This window comes from Haliotis asinina, chromosome 3, assembly GCF_037392515.1.
Source record: "Haliotis asinina isolate JCU_RB_2024 chromosome 3, JCU_Hal_asi_v2, whole genome shotgun sequence".
NCBI classification, from domain to species: Eukaryota; Metazoa; Mollusca; class Gastropoda; order Lepetellida; family Haliotidae; genus Haliotis; species Haliotis asinina.
This window is the reverse complement of record NC_090282.1, coordinates 70,707,174-70,731,232: the sequence shown is the minus strand read 5'-3', so window position 1 is coordinate 70,731,232 and position 24,059 is coordinate 70,707,174. Positions and strand designations below refer to the sequence as shown.

Below are 24,059 nucleotides of genomic sequence, written 5' to 3'. Positions count from 1 at the left end.
TGTGGGTGTCTGAACACTTATTGCTAATCCACCAAAACAGCATGTCTGTACATGTAGTAGGAGGGTGGAGGATGTATGGGAGGACAGGAAAGGAGAGGTTCTGGTGTGGCTGTCTGGACACTTATTGTTAATTCACCAAGCCAGCATGTCTGTACATGTAGGAGGGTGTGTGCTGGTGGGGGTGGGGGTGGGTGGTTAGAGGGTGTATGGGGAAGTGGTGGTAGGGAAAAGGAGAGGTTTGGGTTTGGGTGCCTGGACAATCAAGACATAACACCACACTCCGATTGTATACAGTCAAGTATCACCAGTCCTCCGAACCCTTGAATGTAAAGTCCAAGGCAGAAAACAACAAGTAACATCCTATGGTATAATTGAGCTTATTACCTACAAGTTCTCAGGCTTACTATCAAGTCTTTAAATCTTATAGGTCAATGTCAGACAGTATCAATGTCAAAGAGTAGTGCCTTAAGATACATCATATTACAATTTTTCTACAATTGTCCATATGAGAGATTGTTCTTACAAGTCCTGTCAGTGTACCTATTTCCCATAAATGCAGTTGCCTGCTGTCATAACGCTTCTTCATATACAGCAATTGATTTGCAAACACTATAATGCTGTGTACTTTCTCAATATGTATAAAACTCCACACAAATCCAAGACATGACAATGAAAAAATACACAATACATTGTTGATCAAAGACAATAAAATACAACATTCATTAGAAATGCTCTAAAGCAAGCAGCAAAACTGCATGTGACACTACAAGCAGAACCAGAGTTGATGTACTGGAAAAGGGAGGTGCCAAATGTTTTAGTCCAGGACAGGGTGTGTATCACACAGATTCGTAATAACTACTTAAAAACTGCCAAAGATAACTTACCAAAATATCAGTTACATATGTATACGCTTTCTGATCCATAACCATAAAGAATGAAAGTTATCCATAATCAACGTACTTACTGAATATTACATGTAAACTACATTATTTGTTAAGATACACCCTATCCTGGTGACTGTTACCTACCTTCAGCCAAGAGGTAATGAAACAGTGTCAGCCATGTCCTTTAGAGCCCAACCTAGCTTACCATTATTGGCCATATCAACTCTCTTCAGCACATCTCCAGCTTCTTTGTCTTTCCCATTCTGTAACACATCTTGACCTTCTTTCTGGTCTTTTGCTCCATTTCCTTTGTCATCTGCATTAGGTCCCTTGCCATCAAATTTAGAAGCATCATTTGTACTAGTCTTGTTTGTTTCAGTCTCCTTCCGCTTCTCAGAGTCTCTGCCATCTTCTGTGCGTCCTTTGGGTGTACTACTTGTTGTCGTGGTTACTCCAGCTTTGGAAGTTTCAGTCTTGTTTAATCTCACAGTTTCATTGAAATCTCTGTTGAACTTCTTAGCATTTGTAAGTAACCTCTTAGCATTTGTAAGTAACCCTTCCAACAGACCTCCATTTGATATTTCTCCAGCTTTGTTGGTATCTTTGCTTTCTTGCACGGTTACATTTGATTCCTTTGCAAGAGCTATGCTATCAGCCTTTCCATCACTACTTGGCACCTCCCTATCGCCCTGCTCATGCATGGTACTACTATTTACACTGGCAGACACACCTACAGCATGCTCTGAGTTACCTCCCTTTCCCTTTAACCCAACAACATTCTGCTGACCTGGATTTCCATCTTGATTCAAGTTAGGTTGTGGAACAACATTGAGTCCTTGCTGGGGTTGATCGGCAGGATTCTGTGGCAGTTGCTGATCGCCAGGATTCTGTGGTTGTTGATTGGCTGGATTCTGTGGTTGTTGTTGATTGGCTGGATTCTGCGGCTGTTGCTGATCAGCAGGATTCTGAGGCTGCTGCTGATCGGCAGGATTCTGTGGTTGTTGATTGGCTGGATTCTGTGGTTGTTGTTGATTGGCTGGATTCTGTGGTTGTTGTTGATTGGCTGGATTCTGTGGCTGTTTCTGATCGACTGGGTTCTGTGGTGGATTTTGCACTTGTAGCTGTCCAGCAGGGTTCTGTCCAGCAGGGTTCTGTCCCTGGTTGTATGGTGACTGGCCTCCTTGATTGAATGGCTGAAGATTGGAGTTGGATCCAGCATTCTGGCCAGCTTCGGCAGGGCTGCAAAGAAGAGCATAAAGTGAGTGTGACAGTTTAAAACCATTAACAACAGTGTCTTGCTTTTATTACCCATTTAATCTTATAATGCAAGAAAGAAGTTGTCTATCCAAGAAAGTCTTCATCCTCGAAATCAAGGCAATTCTTGAACTAACTCTCTACCCTGAGGGAGGCAACTCTATACAGTATAATATGATTACACATCATAAACATAACAGACAAAAGACACACTGACGTTCCTCCACCTTCCAGAAGATTCCACAAAATTCACTTAGATTCAATAACAAATATATTTAAATTTCCAAAATATGTGAGAAAAATTGGTTTCAAGCCACTTTCAATATAACTTCAGTCTTATCACCACATCAGTTCATTATGCTAAAGGTGATGTAGGTTGTAGACACACACCCAAAGAGACATTTAAAAGTGATGCAACACTGACATCAGCTACAACGTGTATTTGGTGATGTCTTGAATTACAGTCAAATACATAAATCACAAAAAACACAGCAAAAGGAAAATGAATCACTTTTACTGTTAGAAGTTGAATTAGTTCCTTGGTGTGTTGCTTAATGCTCCACTTAGCAATATTCCAGCCATATAAATCAAGTCTGGACCAGATGATCCAGAGATCAACAGAATGAACATCAATCTACACAACTGAGACATGATGACATGAGTCAACCGAGTCAATGAGTCTGCCTTATCTGATCTATTTTGACAAGCATGGGTTGCTGAAGTCCAACAGTTGCTACTACAGAAAGGCGTGAATAACAAAGTTAAAGACAGGCTGATACCATAAACAATCAGCCAAATGATTCAAAATTAGCAACAAACAAGTCACATTATGTTTACCTGCTTTTTCCTCTACTTGCCACTGGCAAGGTAGTGGGAACTAATTACAACCAGAATCCAGTAATGACCAATTAACATTATCTCACTTCAAACATAAATGTTGCTTCAAGACTGATTGGCTGAGCTACTTCTGCTGCTACTTTCAATGCATGTACCCCGCTTACAAGTGAGTAGCATTTCTAAATTCACTGCTGGCAATGCCGAGCTCATTTGGTACTTTGTGGCAGTAATTCTGTATCTCGACTAAAACTGAATCACGCACGATATATGGAAATTACCGATGTTCTGCAAATGCAAATTGACAGAAGGGAGAAAATCTGTTTTTCTTGTCTGTAAAATCTTGTGATTGCTACAAAAAGATTGGTACCCGTGTTTAAAACAATTCAAAATTAACACTGAGTTGTTTAGTAGAATAAATAAATGTATATTGTTCACTAGTCCCTGGGGTGGACACAGGTTCATGTACCCTCAATGTTTACTTATGTTCCCTGAGTCATACAATCATTGAGGGTACATCAATCCATTTCCCCCTTGTGACCAGTGAACAACTTATAATGTAAGACTTACTATCATACATCATGTTTACAATGTTTGTTAACTGCCACAAACTCACATAAACTTGTTAGAGTCGATGCCATTGCTCTGCAGTGTGGCAATGATCTGCTGCCTGCCCAAGCTGTTCACCAGCACAGTCAGAATGTTCTTGATGGGTTCTTCACAGGCACTGAAAACAAACAACATAAGTGTTTTAGTTTTATGCCACTATTAGCAATATTCCAGGTATATCATGCTGGGCTGAGCATGCTCCCATTAAATTTCAGCTAAACAAGTGTCCGTACCAAACTATGAAGCCTATGATGCATGTAGCAGGGTGTGACGTCATCTCACAGAAGACATCTTTACCATGTCAACTAGCTGATGGGGTTAAGCTTTTTGGTCACGTGGACAAGGCGTCCCGATTAAAAGGTCCATAGTTCTAATCCTATCACGGGACATCACTATCAGGTATTGTTTTTTTAAATTTAGATTTTCTTAATGTACATTTAAAGCACTGAGTCTGTGATGCTCTATAGCCTGTAGTGGGGTCACAATTCATGTAAAATGCTTGGCTACTCCCATGTTAGGACTACCAACGTGATTAACTTACCCGGATTTTCTCTGGTGAGTAGCAGTGGACCAGAACACTTTAGTTGTTTAACTTAGTCAAGAATCTTTACTGAGCTAAATGTCAATTTGTCAAAACTGTTCAGCTGTTACCATGGTTAATCCTTCCCTACTGATTTTCATAAGACAAAATCTCTGATGTTATTGAACTAATTTGAGTGACATTTAGAAGACTGTATGATGGACAGGTATCCTTTCTATGGATGGACAAATTCTTTATTACAATGAATGAGACATTTTGGTGTAGATACTAACGCTGTTATCTAGCAAGTGATGTGTACAGTACATACAGCCAGTGAGAATCATGTAACACAGGTGTATCTGGGATTACCTTTTCTCAGTAAAGTATTGATTCCACTCTCTCACAGTCAGGCACATAATCGTTAGCACACAAAGAAATTCATCTAACCCACTCAGCCTTTGTGGCTTGCACAAAAGGAAGTCGGTCAGCTGGCTGTCTACATCACATATTTTGCGTACCCCTCTGACAAATGTAATTAGCACAGCTCCTAGTGGTCAAATGTAATATCTTATACTTTGGATTACACTTCCTCAGCAAAGTACAAATTCTATTACTTTTGTTGGGATGTTTCCCATCCAGTATTTGAACCCATACTCTCAGAAACAAGCACCTACTAGAATCTGAACATTACAGAGAAAGTGTAATCCAAAAACACATGTTTCATTTGACCACTTTCTAAATGACACTGTACATTTAGCGATAGTCATATTCAACTTTGTGCAGACCTATTAATAATTGGACTGGGTTAATAAGAAAGATAGTTGGAAGCATCAATGAAAAGACTTACTGAATATGGATATGAGCATTGCCTGGGGCATAGCTACCATAATTAAAACCAATCCTTGGCTTACACATACTTGATGCTTATAAGAGTGGGCAAGCTCTCAATACTATCTAAATATATGTATATAGCTTTCCAACATATTGGGCTTACATGAAAAAAATGGCTTGCTACGCAACTGGCCCCATCAATAAAATCAGATATAACTTTTTGTTAAGCGATTATTTCAACAAACCAACTTAAACACAAAACCATGCCCATGGATTGACTTCGGCTGCCATATCGCGATTTTCTCGCATCAACTGCTATAAAATTGCACTCAAATTTAACTGTGGTGATTAAAAATCGCATCCTGCTCACCTGTATGATTAGGAATAAAGAAGTGTTTAAATCTCTTTCACTGAAAAGGGCTTTGTCATTATTTTGTTCTGTCAAACATATTCTCCTTGCTTTCTATCTATTTTTAATTTTTGAAACAAAACCTCTGGTATGGAACTTCAAACATATTTACTCAGAGATGTACAAAACAAGCCGTGCTGCAAGGAGTATGATAAACTCTGAACCTCACAGTACGGTCTTGTTAATGCACTGTGCAATACTGTTCAGAGTTAGATTTTGGAAGTTGTGTTCTGCAATATCATGCTTCCAAAAAAGCATCTGCTAACAAAACCATCTCATTTGATAGTAAAGTTTTTAAAGACAACAAATGAAATGAAGAAACATCTGAAATCGTTGACCTTGATGAAAATTAGAAAATGGACAGCAATGGTGATGCCAGTAGATCTACAGAGTTTTAATTCATTACAGTTCATGAGTGGTTGTCTTGAAGCTTCATATGAACATGACAGTGTCCTATTTGTCATTTATTCCTTTTCTTGCAAATGATCATGAAAAGTTAAATCTCTTAAGATTTGAAAAAATCTCGTTCTTGGTATCATGTGAGATTTTATCTCATATCTTTTCTGAGCCAGGTTTAGCTCTGCATACCTTGATTCATGGGCTGTTTCTACAATATCTTCGCGGTGCTGTTTTTCTGGGTACCCCTGCATAATGTTTCATTTCACTACTCATTAGTGAAGCATTGAGTTCTTCCACACTGTTCCTAAGTGTGTTAACATTAAAACAAGAATCATATGCACTCCATTTTGTCTACCCTTTCTACAAATGTCACAAGGAGTGTAGCATGAAGGTCACTGTATGAGACACAATACCACATCAATATGACTTGGAACATAACTGCACACAATTGATTACCAATGTCCTCTGGCAACAGATGGGGACGTGCCAGATGGACAGCTCTGGGCAATATTGACTCCAGCTTCAGTGGCTGAGCAACAAAGCCTGTCTGTGCACAAAATTATCACACCCTTCAAAACACTTCAAGTTAAAAACTTTATCTCACATCACCATTCTAGTAGCATTCACGATTCAACCTTGAAGTCAACCGTCAGATCATCCCACTGTATCATGTATATTGTTTCACTGTGCATCTTTCAATGATGACTTTGATTACCAACAGATTCAATTCTTTAATTACTAAATATCCATGATACTTTTTTAGTGAGTTTAGTTTTATGCCGCACTCAGCAATATTCCAGCTATATGGCGGCGGTGTGTAAATAATCAAGTCTGGACATGACAATCCAGTGATCAAGAACATGAGCATCGATCTGCGCAATTGGGAACGGATGACATGTGTCAACCAAGTCAGCGAGCCTGACCACCCGATCCCGTTAGTCGCATCTTACGACAAGCATAGTCGCCTTTTATGGCAAGCATGGGTTGCTGAAGGCCTGTTCTATCCCGGGACCTTCACGGGTCATACTTTTTAACATACTAGATACAACATTCTGAGCAACTGATAAATTGTTCAGCACATTTTAGATGTCCAGGACTAAAGGAGAGTGTCTGTCTTGACTATGAAAAGCAAAGAGTATTTAAATAAAGGGATTAGTCACAGAGCAGCCACATGGTGACTTTGGTCTTAGTCATTAAGCTAACTACACCAAAACAAAATAATACCAGAATCATGTCTTGTACAAACAGTCAAAGTCATAAGAGTGAATGAGTGAGTTTAGTTTTACGTCTCTTAGCAATATTCGAGCAATATCAAGATGGGGACCACAAGAAATTGGCTTTCCTACATTGTACGTATGTAGACATTTGAATCTGGTTCTTTGGTGTGATAATGAACACTCTGAGTACTAGGCTACCCCTTAGCCTTGAAAGTCTGAAGAAACTGAGACAACAGTATGAAGAACTACGCACCTTGTGTTCACGCTCCAGTTCCAGTGAGAAACCCACTCTATACTATGCAGAACAGCAAAAGAAACGCAAGTGGTGCAAAAATGAAATCTCATTAAAGTAAGCGTTCATGTTTATGTCTTCTTTTTAAAAACTTGACCAAAAAGAATTGTGTTTCTTTTGCTGTTCAGTATACTATGTGGTGAATCAATTCAAGACTGCAATCATTCACACAGGGTGCCCACTCAGCCTACCACCACCCAACCGTTGGCAACATATGGCACTACAGAGAAATGGTTAGTCACCATAATCAAGACTAATTTTACAATTTTCATAAAAAGTATCCATCCATACTCTTTCATCATCCAGTATTTTCAAAATCTAAAAACCTTTCATGTCATAAGCTAACAAGCTCAAGTGATCAGTTGATTCTCTTGGTTGTATTGGTGGCAATGCTTGTCAATAACTTTATATGTGACTGGGAATATTTTCCCGTAAATTGTAAACTTTATCTTACTGGCTGTTGCCGAGGAGTCATGATACAGTAAGGCAATGACACAATGTAGATCTTGATAATACGGCTGTGCTAAATATTGTTTCGACATTGTAGTTCTGTTTCATAACAATATATTCCCTCCATTTTTGCAGGTGAAACACAACCCAGAAATATTTGCTATGAATTTTCAGATAACAAGGATGAGACATTGTAGTGAAAAACAAGTAAGCTTAGAGGCACCTTGTAGATTCTGCTCTTCATAACCAACCAAGAAATACTTAAGAAACTGCTCAAAGTGGTTCTTGATCAGCTTCTGTTATTTTTCAAGTTCTACATGAACACAACTTGAAATGAAGCATATGTACTGCAATACAGAAGTTGTTAATCAATATATTGTATCGTGCCTTGTATCAAGATACAAAACATTATGGCTGTATCCTTACATCACTAATTGACAGTATGATGTTCAACATGTTGCAGTGAGTCTTTCCACTACTAAGATGGATCCAAGAAGATCCATGTTGGAATTGATCTTCAGTAAGCTATGCTTTTAGTAAGAGGTGACTAACCAGATCCAGTAGTCTGGCTTGCTAACTTGGTTGATCCATGTCATTGTATCCCATTTCCAAAGATTGATGCTCATGCTGTTGATTACTGGATTGTCTGGTCCAGCCAAAATTACTTACAGAGCAGTGTTCATGAGTGTTCATTTTGACCAATCCACCAGGTTCCCCAGTGGTCAGATAGAAATCACCAACCTGCCTGTCCCAGTGTCTGACTGAATATTTCACAATGACTGTGTCTGAAGTTGTTATTTGTAACATATGACACTTGTTTGCTGTTTATTAATCTAATGTTTGTTATTATACAATGTTGATAATTTCAATACATGTTATAAGAAAAGTTAAATCTGAAACACATGTTTAATTTTATTCTGTGGGTCCTGTGAATTATCAGTGGGTCAGACTGACATCTGAAACTGTCGGGACCCAATATCCTGCTACTCTGAACCACCATTTGTGAACAATGACAGACTGCCACCATATAGCTGGAATACTGAAGCCTATCGTAAAGCTTAACTCACTCATTAAGATTGGGATCATGTCCATTACCCACCAACAGGGGTAATATACCCCACCCTGAGGGCCAGCTTAATCATGATAGTGTTTCTATGTGTCTCTTAGATATCAGGTTTCTTATCACAAGTATGAAGTACATAACTTAGCCTGACCTGAGGCTGCAAGTAGCCTCCAGATAATGAAGAGGGCTTTGTATTACCTGGTGTTGTGACCCGCACTATTGGTATTGATTATCCACTACTGATATAGATAATCTATGAACCTGTTTCCTGGCCAAGTTGACCAAATCTGTTTTCTTAGTGAACTGATAACCAGTGTTTAAGATCTGATATCACAGAATATGTTCTACAGCTAACATGGCCGAACCTACTTTGTGTTTAGCTAAAATAACTTTGATTTTTGTGGTGGGGTGGAGGGACAGGAGGTTAAAATGATAAACATGCTTGTGCTCTGATCCCTTCTACCAAAAAAAATAAGCCATTGTCCCAACAAGGATTCAACAGAATGACAATACTCACTTCTGATCACACTGTGCTGGCTTTTTGTCCATATTTCCCTTGAGAGACTCTGTCTCCTCTGAAACGTAAATGAACAAAATGTTAATCCTTTTACGCACCTATTTTAATTTCCCTTTATGTAATTAAATCTATGGCTCATGAAGGAGTGAGTGAGTGAGTGAGTGAGTGAGTGAGTGAGTGAGTTTAGTTTACGCAGCACTCAACAATATCCCAGCTACATGGCGGCGGTGTGTAAATAATCGAGACTGGATCAGACAATCCAGTGATTAACAACATGAGCATCGATCTGCGCATTTGGGGACCGATGACATGTGTCAACCAAGTCAGAAAGTCTGACCAACCAATCCCCTTAGTCGCATCTTACGACATGCATAGTTGCCTTTTATGGCAAGCATGGGTTGCTGAAGGCCTGTTCTACCCTGGGACCTTCACAGGTTCATGAAGAAGGAACATGTATGAAGTACAAATGAATGACAAGAGGTTTTAAGGATTAGAGAACTTTTTGTTGATATTGTTGTAAAAAACACAACAAAATACGTGATAACACCTCAACCTAGGAAAAATGTTCACTTTCAACAAAATAGTGATCACAGCCCAGTGATACAAATCTGAATTTATCCTAGAGTATGTATATAAGACAAGTGCTTGAAATTAAGCATTAAAATCAAAGGGTCTTTGTCCGAGCCCATATATCATAAAGAAGTGCACACCATTTAGGACGTGCTTGTACAGGAGGAAGATGCAAAGACACAAGGCCCTTCAATCTCTAACAGAATTCATAAATATCACGACTCCTGTGATTTTGTATGATTCTGCGAATTAGGGATATTATCTCATCTACAGGAACATTACTTATAAACGCAGATTACCTTTCAGTTTCTGGAGCTCTTCTTTAATCCCATTGAAGTCCTGTTCACATTTAGTCTGAAATCAGAATACCAGCCTAATGAGCAGGAACATGAGACTTCACACAGATGAGTGATGCTGACAGATCAGAGTTAGCAGTGCTCTGATTAACTGAAATGATCGCATATTGGTTGCAGCAGAGATCACATAATAGGGGGACGACACAAAAGCTAATGTGTGAAACCATAAGCGCTTTGGCTTGTACTGCACAGCCTACCCAGAAGCTGACTGAAATGTGTGTTCACTTCAGTCATCGATACGTGAAGTTTCATTACGGAGATAAGACTTAATTTTTCTCATTTATTCTCATGTATCAGTCTGAGTAAACTTAGTGTTATTCATTACACTCCAGCACGAGTGAGCGAGTGTCCAATCAAACGCGAGATGGTTAAACAGACAATGGCTACTACTTGGGGATCAGAGGGAATTACCAAACATTCATGTCACTGACACAGACCTCTCCACAAACAAAAGTCTGCATATAACACAGTTAATTGACCAGCAGTATATATCCTTGGGGTTTCTGTTGACATGGTTACCATTAGCTAATATTTCCATGAGATGACATCCTTGAATATTGCCAAAAACACTATTTTAAGCGACTGTTTACTCATCATTGTCATGGTTGAAACATGCACCATATGCATCAGCCGGAAGTGAACATATGCTAAATAGCATTCAGAATCGTTCGGGTACGAACCTTTTCGTAACAAAAAATTCCAGAGGTATGTGTGAATGTCCACTTTCGCGATTTGGTAACCTGATTGGTCAATCTCAAAGGTTACCTGATGCGACCTCCCATAAGGTTTTGTTAGACTCACTAGTGGAGTGTAAGGAAAAGTACTGAAGCTAAGTTTACTTAGACTGTCTCATACTTATATTTGCAAAAGTACACCTGAGGTTTATTAGGGGTGCTAAAGAATATACTTGTCTTTGTTTTTGGTGAATGCTGTCAAGTGTGATTGCTGCTATGTGCGTGCTAATTTGGGAATGTCTGCGCATCTAAAAAATGACGCTAACAGATACAGATAAGCTGCACGTCTGTGTAAATTAGGCAAATCTCTATGTGAAAACTCAATTCCTATTAGTCTATTGTGTATGAGTGCCCTTGAATTTTTGTAAATACTCAATAAATTTAATCTTAACTGTGTACAAACAAAATAGATAAAATAACTGAGGTATATTGAGAGGTTCTGTTTCAGCACAAGAACTTGGAAAATTTGAGTCTTTTTCATCATTTCTCAAATCCCAAATCAATATAAACACATAATTAAACATTAAACTTAATTACATATTTGGTAAAATTCCTAACTATGTTTGAGTGCGGTGGGTACAGTTTATTTGGTTACTCAAAGGAAATTTAGGATACCCAAATAGATGAACACAAGGAGGTACAGAACTCAGTGGCCCAAAGAGTTATCCATAGCTCTATGCTAACCAATTTTTTGGGATGATTGCTCTTTTAAAGTAATGAACAAAGTTTAACCAAAAAAACCAGCAAGATGCAAGATTCGAATCATTTGATTCACACTGGTTGGGTGAAGTGTACAATCCAATACCCACGCTTCAAACAGTTCAAAATTAACACTGAAGTGTTCCTTAAGATAAATACGTTGTTCACTGGTCCCCCAGGGCCCATGGGTTGATGTATCCCCAAACTTCTCAAGACAGTGACTGGGCACATGCCCTACTGATGAAACTGCTTGTTTTCTCCAACTGCATTATGCATATGTAATTCCCTGATACAATACGAGCAATACAATCATCGATATTACCATAACATTGAATTCTGCTTGTTCTGACCTATTGCAAAACTGCAATCCTTCAGAAGAGAGCTGTAATCTTTCTTACACAATTTCTTGATTTAATATCCATGAACAAATTATAAGAATATTGAACAAACCTTATGGATAACAACCTCAGCAAGAGTTCCTTCCAATCCCCCATATTCTTTCTTCCAACAGAGGCAATGCTAAGTGGATCAAGGCTATATATTGTATACTTAATTGTGGGGCTTTCAGTTATTTTTGTGAGTCCACTAGAAATTGTTGTGTTGGGTTTTGTTAATAATTCTAGTATGTATCTATACATAAATGTTATTTGAGGACAGGAGGGGGGAACAGGAGGAACTCTTACCAAAAGACCAACTCACCAATGCTGCCCCTTTGTTGTCAACTTCAGTGTTAGCATTCCTCAATTCATCTTCTTTTCGACCAAGTTCACTTTTAACTGATTCTACTGCTTTCAATTTTTCTTGCATCTCAGCCACCAAACCCGCATTTCGCTTCTCGAGAACACCAACTCTGTCAACCGAGGCCTCCTTTTGTTTGTCAGCTTCCATTTTTCGCGTTGACAGCATCCTAACTTCATCCTGTAGTGTCACGATTTGCAACGCTTGGTCACTGCTCGTGCTTGCAACACTCCAGTAACTGTACCCAAGGATACACATAACTACCAACAGGCCAATTAGGAGAAAAGATGGTGTACGACCTTGGGGTCTCATCGTTCCTCGACCGTTTGCTGTCATAATCTGTACACCAGAATTCGGACGTTTTTCGATCAAAACCGAAACACAAGTGTTGTTGCTGTGAACGTGTCAGCGAGAAATATAACAAGATTGCAGCGCCCTCAGTGGCCAACCCAGGGGAGGTAACTCTGAATCCACCATGTAATCACAACAACGAGTTGATACGTTGGACGCAACACATAAATAATTAGCTATTTTCGATAAGTATATTCGTCTTTGTTCTAATTGTGCAACAGTTTTCCAGAAGGAATCATACCAAATTATATTGTCGGCAAATAAGGGTCACATTCGTGTCATGTCTGGACATGCCTGATAGTTTTGTGAAATACGCGATTGGTGTGGAAGGACTTAAAGCAATTTTCATCCAAATAATATCTTAAGTATCTCGCATATCAAACTTCAATCCGTGGTTACTGGTGTTTCAGCAATTTACATTATATGAGTGACATTGTTGTTGTTGATCAACCGTTAACTGAACATATACTACTCAAAAAAGAAACGCATAGCTGAAAATTGTTATCAGTTTATACACTTAAAGGTCACATGCAACGTAAAACACAACTTTGCAGATTCTGGTACCTTTCGGTATGCACTTACCGAAACAAATCATAAAAAATGCCAATTCAACCTATAAAGTTGAAAAAAACGCGATGAAAAAAAAGCCCGCGAAATCGGAGTTCAAACGTTTTACAAAATTCCACCCAGCGCTGGGGGGAAAACTGGTTTCAACAACTGTGCTGCGCTGCGTCCATAACGCATGCGCAGTGAATAGGATCGCGGAGCTTGAAACAGTATGCATGCCCAGAGTCTGAGGTCGTGAGCAGTAGTCTAATCTTGTGTACACAAACAAGTAAATAATCTACTCGTTACGTAAAACAACTTGTTAATTGTGGTAAGCAGTCTCTGTCACAGAGAAAGCTCAGTGTCTGGTTTATTAACACCTATATGTCTGTCTGCCTGTCTGCTAAAGACAACATGCAATACACAGCTTCAATCATTGACCACGTGCAATTTGAACTTAACACCTATCAGACTATACGACATAAAGAAAACACGTTGATTTGTGACTCGTGCACCCGAGTCCCGTGTCTGCCACATTATGTAATTAGGCACGTGTGATACACATGACATGTTTTATGTCTGTGGGTTGCAAACAAACTACATTCATTGTTTTCGGATGACTGGATCTGACGGAAACTGGTGCAAACTCTTGTCAGTTTCAAGTCCTGCTTTGTACTTGGACGAATGACAGATTCCAGCCACGCAGTAGTTTACCATCTCTACTGAGATGAGTTTTTAGTGGATCGAGCGCAAATTCAGAGAACATGTATTTTCAAACCCAACATCTCTATATACATTCTTCATGGATAACGACTTCTTTTAGTGTTTGACAACAGTATATGAATCCATACTGAAACGACGAATCAAGTACACCAAAAGAAGTTGTTATCCATAAAAGAATCTTACTTTCTTGTGACTGGCTATACTTCTAAAATGCCCATCAAACGGATCATCTTTCTGTACAATGAACCCTCAGCATATCAGCAATTGAAACAGCCAATCGGAAGCCGTCGTTACACTTGAGTGCATATCCACCCGCTATGACTGGGTTCGGTCTTCCGAGGGCTTCGTTTCGGGGCAAGTAAGCCCAAGTACAAAATATTGCACTTTTGAATCGCGATTGTACGCTTATAATTTTGTTTATTTGTTTTTTTAAAAGCAGCAATGTATATTATATGTCATGAATAAGTGATAAATGTGTTTTAATTATCAATGATTTTTTGGTTGCATGTGACCTTTAAAGGTCACATGCAACGTAAAACACAACTTTGCAGATTCTGGTACCTTTTGGTATGCATTTACCGAAACAAATCATAAAAAATGCCAATTCAATCTATAAAGTTGAAAAAAAACGCGATGAAAAAAAAGCCCGCGAAATCGGAGTTCAAACGTTTCACTAAATTCCCCCCAGCGCTGGGGGGAAAACTGGTTTCAACAGCTGTGCTGCGCTGCGTCCATAACGCGTGCGCAGTGAATAGATTCGCGGAGCTTGAAACAGTATGCATACTGAGGTCGTGAGCAGTAGTCTAATCTTGGTTGTGTACACAAACAAGTAAATAATCTGCTCGTTATGTAAAAAAAACATGTTGATTGTGGTGAGCAGTCTCTGTCACAGAGAAAGCTCAGTGTCTGGTTTATTCACACCTATATGTCTGCCTGCCTGTCTGCTAAAGACAACACGCAATACACAGCTTCAATCATTGACCACGTGCAGTTTGAACTTAACACCTATCAGACTATACGACATAAAGAAAATAAGTTGATTTATGACTCGTGCACCCGAGTCCTGTCTATGCCACATTATGTAATTAGGCACGTGTGATACACATGACATGTTTTTATGTCTGTGGCTTGCAAACAAACTACATCCTTTTTTCTCGGATGACTGGATCTGACGGAAACTGGTGCAAACTCTTGTCAGTTTCAAGTCCTGCTTTGTACTTGGACGAATGACAGATTCCAGCCGCGCAGTAGTTTACTATCTCTACTGACATGATTTTTTTATTGGACCGAGCGCAAATTCAGAGAATATGTATTTTCCAAACCCAACATCTCTATATACATTCTTCATTGATAACAACTTCTTTTAGTGTATATGATTTTGTTTGACAACAGTATATGAATCCATACTGAAACGACGGATCAAGTACACTAAAAGAATTTGTTATCCATAAAGAATTTTACTTTCTGGTGACTGGCTATACTTCTAAAATGCCAATCAAACAGATCATCTTTCTCTACACACAATGAAACCTAGCATATCAGCAAATGAAACAGCCAATCGGAAGCCGTCGTTTCTTTTGAGTGCATATCCACCCGCTATGACTGGGTTCGGTCTCCCGAGGGCTTCGTTTCGGGGGAAGTAAGCCCAAGTACAAAATATTGCACTTTTGAATCGCGATTGTACGCTTATAATTGTGTTTATTTGTTTTTTTAAAAGCAGCAGTTATATTATATGTCATGAATAAGTGATAAATGTGTTTTAATTATGTTTGATTTTTTGGTTGCATGTGACCTTTAAGGTTCAGTAATACAGGGCAGTCATGAAGAAAACATGCATGAACATTATGATCCAATTCTGCAAGAAACTGCACGTCACAAATGACAATCAAGTGTTCCAAGGTCACGGTCGCAGAGCAGTCAGTATCTTGAGTGGCCACTGTTAGCATCCATGGTTGCTTGGCATAAGCGTCCCATAGACTGGACCAGATTCTGGATGAAGTTCCTGGGAATGAGTTGATACTCTTTCCCCCAAGGCCACAGACAGAGCAGGTGACGTCTATGGCTGGGGGGTTGCACTGTCGCACATGGCCATCCAATTCGTCCCACAAATGTTCAGTAGGGTTAAGATCCGGTGATGGCCAATCAAGAACCTGAACGTTGTTCTGGGCAAGGAAATCCCTGGTTATCCTTGCTGTGTGCGGGCAAGCGTTATCATGCTGAAAAATGACGTTCTGGTGGTTCATGAAAGGAAGGACAAGAGGCCTGATGATTTCATCACGGTAACGTCAAGCTGTCAAATTTCACTGGACCTGATTGAGATCTGTCCTGCCACTGTATGAGATGCCAGGACAAACCATGACACTTCCAGCATCAAATCTGTCCACTCCCTGTACACAAGTTGCAGCGTAGCGTCGATTTACAAGTGTTCGTTTGTCGGGACGTTGCAGTATGTAACGTCATGGGAGATGTTGGCGACACCACTGTCTTCATTGTTACCGATGTTGACGTGTAAGGACAGGTCCTCGCAAAAATCTTCTGGAACGAATACGTAAGCGTTTCCTGACAGTCTGATCAGAAATTGTTCTGAGCCCTGGCACTACCAATGCTGTGGAGGATGCTGTGGTGAACCTGTTCCGCAAATCTCGAAGCCGAAAAAAACCTGTCCTGAGAAGGCATGGTCACACGGGGTCGACCTGACCTGGAGCGCATTGACCCTTGCAGCTGGTAGCGATGCCAAAGTCTTGCTATGGTACTCTGTGACACATTCAGTGGCCTTGCAATCGCAGACTGAGACTCCCCAGCCTCCAAATGTCCAATCGCATTGTTTCGCTGATCCTCAGTAAGTCTAGGCCTGACTTTAACACCAAATGTAAGGTTGTCAACTGTCGCAAGAGCATTGAACTTCCACCCACCCATCCACCACCACCACCAAATGTTAATGTTAAATGTTATAATCCCTTCCGTTATATACATTACATCGTAAACCAAATAATCAGACGTAATGTTTCAGAACACACCGCTGTGTCACTTAAACAAGGATGAAGCTTTGTATTATTAGTTCTGTCTTGGGACTAAACGACACCGTTATTCACCATCTGGCACGTGGGATGAACATGCTGAAGAGCGAAAGAAACGCAACAAATGTCGCACTGAAAACATGTAGGGTCTGTCGAAGTTAATTATCATGATGTAGCGCACATGCTTTTGTTTCACTGTTTCAACTACTGTGCTTACCCCCTTGTAATACAAACCGATAGTTACGATTTGAATCTGTATGACCCATCAAAAGTTTAAATCATTCACTATGTGATGTTTAAATGTGTGGTTACATCGCAGATGAATTACTCCACTAACTTTGGGGAACCAGCTACAAGCCTTATGCAGATGAAATGCACAGGGATCATGCATCAAATTGCTGAGAAGCATGTGAAAATATTGTGCATGTGAAGAGCTTCGTTTGGGTGTAAAGTTTTGTTAAGAACTCGCTGATTAATGTTGAATATCTTTCGGCAAGATTCAGAGCTTAATCATGTATTTCCAATGTTAATTCTTCAGCAAGAAGATCGATGGGGTAGCCTAGTGCTTAAAGCGTTCACTAGTCACACCGCAGTCCCCGGTTCGATTTTCCCATCCGTGTGTGAAGCGCTTGAAATTGACATCCACCCGTGAAGGTCCCGTTTTAGAATAGGCGTTCAGTAACCCATGCTCGATAGTTAATACGTGATTGTGATGCTCATGTTGTTGATCACTGGGTTGTCTGGTCCAGACTCGGTTATTTACAAACCGCCGCCATATAGCTGTAACATAGCTGAGTGCGGCGTAACACTAAACTCACTGACTGACTGACTGGTATTGGCATCAAGGTATATACTGTCACTGACGAGGTTTTAGCACAGTTCTAAGTGTTACAAACCCTAAATTAAACTTGTGGGCATGGCTATTGTCTGCAAAACAGATCCTGAAACAACATACACAATGTAGCCCATGCTAACTGCAACAAATGTTTTAATTACAATACCTTCTAAAAATTTAGAAAGTGTCAATGTTCTCATTTTTTTTTGTATTTTATTAAGACAATTTTGGAACAGCTTGTTTTGTTTTTAGCACCACGTTCCTTCGGGAGAGTAGAATTTGGCGCAACACAGGTATTGTTCTGCAATAAGTACTCGTATAAATAGTGTTAGTGGGGATTTATTATTTTTTTTATTTTTCTGAGTCAATCAATTCCCTTCTTGGTATGGCGTTGAGCAAAAACAATCATGACTGTTACGCCATCTTCGCATCTTTCGAAACCTCATTGTCATCAGTGGGTCTCTTCGAAATCGATGAAACCAGTTGAATATGGCATACATTTTAGACGGAAGTTACTGTTTTCGTAAGTAGCGCAGTCACAAGTGAAACTCAATAAGTCACGAAAAGAGTGACGGATGGTACCTGAGGGGCGAGATACTCTTATACGTTGTTGCGAATATCTGGTGTCATCACCGATGCTCAAAGCATGTCGAAATCGTATAATACAGTTTTACAGTTTTCACCTCAGGATTTCACCACCACCGCCCCAATCATTCAAGAAAAATACTGTACATAATTAGAGTGAGTTAGTAAGATGGGGTTTACGCTGCTTTCAGCAATGTTCCAGCAATATGAAGACGGGAACACTAGAGATGTACCCGTGTGGAGATTTGAACCCTGGTCGTCGAAATCTTCAACCACTTGCCCAGCCCCTTCGCCCTACATATTTAGAAGTCAAGGTCACAAGAGGACACATGTAAAGATAGTAACAAATTAAGCACATGACACGAGTTACATATGTATATTTTCTAACACGGAGTGTATATTGTTTAAAGTCATTCACTGATGCTCCTGCTGCAAATCCGAGAAATCCACTGAAGTCGCTTGCCTACCGTCATGAATATGCAGCATGTCTGGTCAGGCTGGGGCCTTTTTATAAGCCTATCTACAGGATCTACATTTATCGTTGCTGTCCCTTTGCTTGCCCCTTTGCTGTTTCCATACTCCGGTCATATACCCCTGACAATCTGAGAATATTTGAGGCTGACAGTGGGATCGCATGTCCATGAAAAGACGGATTCAAACTGTTGCGACTTGAAAACAGAAACCTGCCACTGGTAGGCTCATCTTCCAAAAGTGGGTGAGGTTTAGTTTTACACGCGCTCAGATTATAACCCAGCTATATGACAGCCATCTCTACCATAATCAAGTGTGGACAATCCAGTGATCAACATAATGAGCATCGATGTGGGCAATTGGGAAGGGATGACAGGTGCCAACCATGTCAGCGCGTCTGACCACCCAGTGCAGATAGATGTGATAAGCATGATCAATATTCTAAAACAGACCTTCATGGGTTGGAAAGGGAGGAGATAATGAATTGTGAATCAAAGCCTATGTCTTGGAAGTGACATCTTTTGTGGGACAACTGCCACACTCATTTTGTGTACAGGAAAGACCCATGCATGAGAACATTAGACTGTAACCTCGAAAAGAAATCTCCTCAGTCACAATGCTCTGGAGGAAGGAAACTTCCCCTTTCTCTTTCATTGTCATGGACACTTTCTCAATCATATTTTTCTCAGACCGGAACAGGTTGGAACACGAAACCGGCCACAAATGTGCCAGAAGTTGCCTCTGTATGTAGATCTGATCTTAAACATGCATGATACCCATGAAGAACATGAGACAGTAACAGCTAATGAGATCAATTATGAAGAAAACAAAGCAAATGATATGCTATACATTTAATGACAAAAACAGAAGCAGAAACTGTAAAGCTGGAGAAAAGATGTCTTAAATTTGAAGGTTCAGAAATATACATAAATCATGAACATACATACATATATCATTAACAGGTCTACTCTAACCTGAGAAAAGAATTTTTTCACAGAGATCAGGCAACCTCCCTTGTCTCCAGTGACCTGAAAGCACAATTACTCTAGACATCTTCCTTTGTCTCCAGTGTGCCCAAAGCATACTTGTTCCAGACAACCTTGTGTAACTCCAGAGACCTCAAAGCATATTTATTCTGACAGCCCCCTTTGTCTACAATGACCATGGAGGAACCTAAAAGACTTTCATCTCAGTTGGCTTCACTGACAGCTTTTTCACACATCCTTCTTCTGAACTCAACAGATAACTTCTGACTGGAAACATTACTTTTTGCATATAGCAAGTGACCTTAGAATGAGATCCAACACCCAGAAGTGAAAAGTCTTTTATCAGTGTCTTTCAAATTAGACTCATTTTGTTCAAAGATTTCATTAAGTTCTAATGTTCTTTTTTAAAAATGAATCATCAAGTATCATGTTTAACACTTTATAATGATACAGGATGCAGTGTTGGGGAGAAGTCCTATTTGCTGTCTGGGTTGCTTGTAGAAAGGGCAAGGACCCAGAGCTGATAATGAGCCTTATCATGACTGAGACAACATCACCCAAACTCTCTCTGCTACATTTTCATCTTAATCTGTAAAGCATAATTCATTTACATAACACCTTGTATCCACCTGGCCAGTTGCACAATGGACCTCAAATCGTTATTACCCTTGATACTAACAGTGCACCATACAGTCTATACATCAAGTATGCTCAATGGGCTACACATTATTACCCTGACGGAATTGTACTTTCAAAACTGCTACTAAGCGCGATCATATTGGTCCATACATCCTGTTTTTCAGGTACCCATGTTATACAGCTGGGCGGACTGATTGCAATGTGGATGTAGTGCCTTACCCAGGGACACAACACGGTATAAGACCTAGGTAGCACATTTTGGTGTCTCCACCGGGATTCACACCTGGGCCTTCGGCGTGAAAGCCGAGCATGCTAACCACCACACCCCTCTGCTCCACTGGTTAAACCACTGGGGAAAGTTATGTCCATTGTTCTTGGAAGTGCTTTATCTGTATAACTTAGCATAACTGACCTAAGACTCTGATTAACTGACCTTGGACAGTTATTTCTATCTAAAAAACATAAAACTGTACTTATTTTGATAATCTTCACCATGCCTAATACATTACACATGTAATAAATACGTATTCCGTTGTAGTGTTAGCCCTTTAATACCCTCAATCCAGTATTTGTTATTTAAATGTTCTCTTCTCAAGCAAAGCATTCGCAGAGTTTATTTAAATAATTACTTTGTAAGGGTGATTAACCTATATACTATATATAACCCAATTTCCTTCCTTTTGTAATTCTTTGTCTTTTTGTACTGTAGAGTGCAATCTACTCAAATCTTTAAATGTAGTACTATATATCTAAGGAACACAAGTTTGTTACTACTACAGAGTCCATGAGTGAATTTAGTTTTACGCTGCACTCAGCAATATTCCGGCTATATGGTGGCGGTGTGTAAATAATCGAGTCTGGACCACACAATCCAGTGATCAAGAACATAAGAATCGATCTGCGCAATTGGGAACCGATGACATGTGTCAACCAAGTCAGCGAGTCTGATCTCTTGATCCCGTTAGTCACCTTTTACGGCATGCATGGGTTGCTGAAGGCCCATTCATCCCTGACCTTCACAGGCTGCAGAGTCAATAATAGTTGCTAAATGTATAACTATAATTAAAATGAGTGAGTTTAGTTTTTACGCCACACTCAGCAATATTCCAGCTATATGGCGGCGGTGTGTAAATAATCAAGTCTGGACCAGACAATCCAGTGACCAACAACATGAGCATCGATCCGCACAATTGGGAACCTTGCAATGACTTGTGTCAACTAAGTCAGCGAGTCTGACCACCCGCTCCCGATAGTCGCATCTTACGACAAGCATAGTTGCCTTTAATGGCAAGCATGGGTTGCTGAAGGCCTATTCTAACCCAGGACCTTCAGGGATAAATATGATTAAATATTTAAATTTTCCTCTGTCTTGTTTGCTTTCTTTCTTGTATTTGTTCACATCAAAATATAAAAGGTTTGTGTAGGATGCTGTACAGTGTGGTCAAGATTAGGTAATGTCTCACAAACTTTGGGAAAAAGGATTGCCCAGTTTGCTCCATTACCAACTTGAAAAAAATAACCCTGTTGTTGAGCATGACATATTTTAAATTAACCACCACTAACTCATGCAATAGTTAAAGTCTTTCGCTTGTTAATTTTTCTCTATATGACCAATACTATAGCCCGTCTCACAGTACTTGAATTACATCATTTTCACTATAACCTAGCCCTCCCTGCCATGCCGTTCAGGAACCTACACCTCACTGTAGCTACTTTTCAAGTTCAATCTGATCAATCCTTAATATCAAAATGATTTTCAGAAACTAATGTTAGACTATTTATTACAGAAAGTGTTGGTCTACCCGTAATATTATTTTCACGTTCATGTTCTGACCTATTGACTTTCAAACATACGATGTCCAATGCACGTGTGCCTGTGAGCAGTACAGCTGAACCTACATACCCAGACCTCAACTTGATTCGATTTTCGATATTGGACCCTCAATTTGATAATATTTTATCGAGTCTCCATACAAGTAAATACGTAAGATTTACTTTAACTTGCAGAGTCATCACTTTTAGGGTGAGATATGTCACCAACTTGGTGATGTCTGATACCAACAATTCTCATTGGATATTTAGCCCATTTCGCATTTCACCTTATTTCAATGCTCGAGGCTGCTAGAGTTAAGTCAAAATAATGTTCTGGCTGTAAGGAAATAATTTCAATAGGTACTAAAATATTGACTCGAAATAGTGATAACGGTTATCAAAAATCGAAAATGAAGTGCCAGATTCTATATTTGATGAATAAAATCGAATCACTGAAGCCCTTCTAAAGAACACAATAACCTTAAGCTGAGCTGTAATAATGCACACAGCAACATCATCAAAACAAAGATTGTGAAATAGATTGTGATCAACCCATGGAAATGCGCATTAGAATGTGGTCTTCAGTAACCATTTCATGTCGTAAGAGGCAACTTCATGGGATTGGTTGGTCAGGCTTCCTGACCTGGTCAACACGACATCATATCCCAAAAGAGTAGAATGATACTCACGATGTTGATCACTGGACTGTCTGGTCCAGATACCAATATTTCCAGACAGCTGTCACAGAGCTGGAATACTGCTGAGTGAGGTGTTAAACAGGAAACCAACCAACACTACACAGCATACAGAGCGCACTGGTACTGTTTTATCCTCAAGATGCTGAACGCCAGACTGGGCATCAAGCACTAAACTTAACACCCTTTTATGTCACTACCAGGGATTGCAACATCAACTTTCTTCACTCCATACAGATGTTCGATCCACTAAACTACAGTGGCGAAGACAACCCAAAGATTATCATGAGGATGAACCTCAGATAAAACACTGTTGACCACAGGGTGCATTAACATCGAAGGATACAGGCAACTGAGGTAAAACTTACAACCACTAAGCTAGACATGATCTTTCATATTCTGAGCCTGATCTACTCTAATCTATTTGGGGTGAATATGCAGGACATATTTAAGTTGTAGATGATATTTGACACAAGGAACCTTGTCAAAATTTAAAGACCCTGACTCAACAGTATTGTATGCCCCCTACCAAAACTAATGCTATTGTTTAACCTCACACTCAAGAATACCCCTGTTATATTTCACTTGTTTGTAAATCAAATTTAGAGTGAGTGAGAGAGTTTAGTTTTTCCACAGCATTCATCAATATTCCAATTGTATGGTAGCAGTCTGTAAATAATCAAATCTGGACCAGACAATACAGTGATCAACAGCATGAGCATGATCAGTGCAACTTGGAACCAATCACGTGGGTCAACAAAGTCAGTGACACTGACCACCCATCATGTTGCTCGTCTGTTACAAGATGCATGTGTTGCTAAAGATCAATTCTACCCTGGATCTTCATGGGTCTCAAATTTGGATCAGACAAGTGAATCACTGAATGAGATGAGTATAGCCATCAATCTACGCAACTGGGGCACAATGACCTGCATGAGTCAGAACCCCTTGAGTGTGTTAGTCAGCTATTTTGACGTGCATTTGATCTGTAAACATTGTAAAGAAGTACACTTGGAACCTGAA

At 39.7% G+C, this 24,059-nt stretch overlaps 1 protein-coding gene across 5 annotated transcripts in view; it reads right to left on the bottom strand.

Moving 5' to 3' along the window:
• Positions 1 to 12,805, bottom strand: part of LOC137278398 (protein GOLM2-like) — a 30,462-nt gene extending 17,657 nt beyond the window's left edge. For 4 of the 5 annotated variants that reach the window (XM_067810693.1, XM_067810695.1, XM_067810696.1 and 1 more), the window contains exons 1-5: positions 12,338 to 12,805; positions 10,149 to 10,203; positions 9,280 to 9,337; positions 3,589 to 3,699; positions 1,090 to 2,123 (exon numbers count right to left, since the gene is read on the bottom strand). In XM_067810693.1, coding sequence (XP_067666794.1) covers positions 1,090 to 2,123; positions 3,589 to 3,699; positions 9,280 to 9,337; positions 10,149 to 10,203; positions 12,338 to 12,712 — 1,633 coding nt within the window. In that variant the 5' untranslated portion in view covers positions 12,713 to 12,805. The remainder of the gene's footprint in view (positions 1 to 1,089; positions 2,124 to 3,588; positions 3,700 to 9,279; positions 9,338 to 10,148; positions 10,204 to 12,337) is intronic. The other variant, XM_067810698.1, reaches the window with a different exon arrangement.
• Positions 12,806 to 24,059: the final 11,254 nt, after the last annotated feature.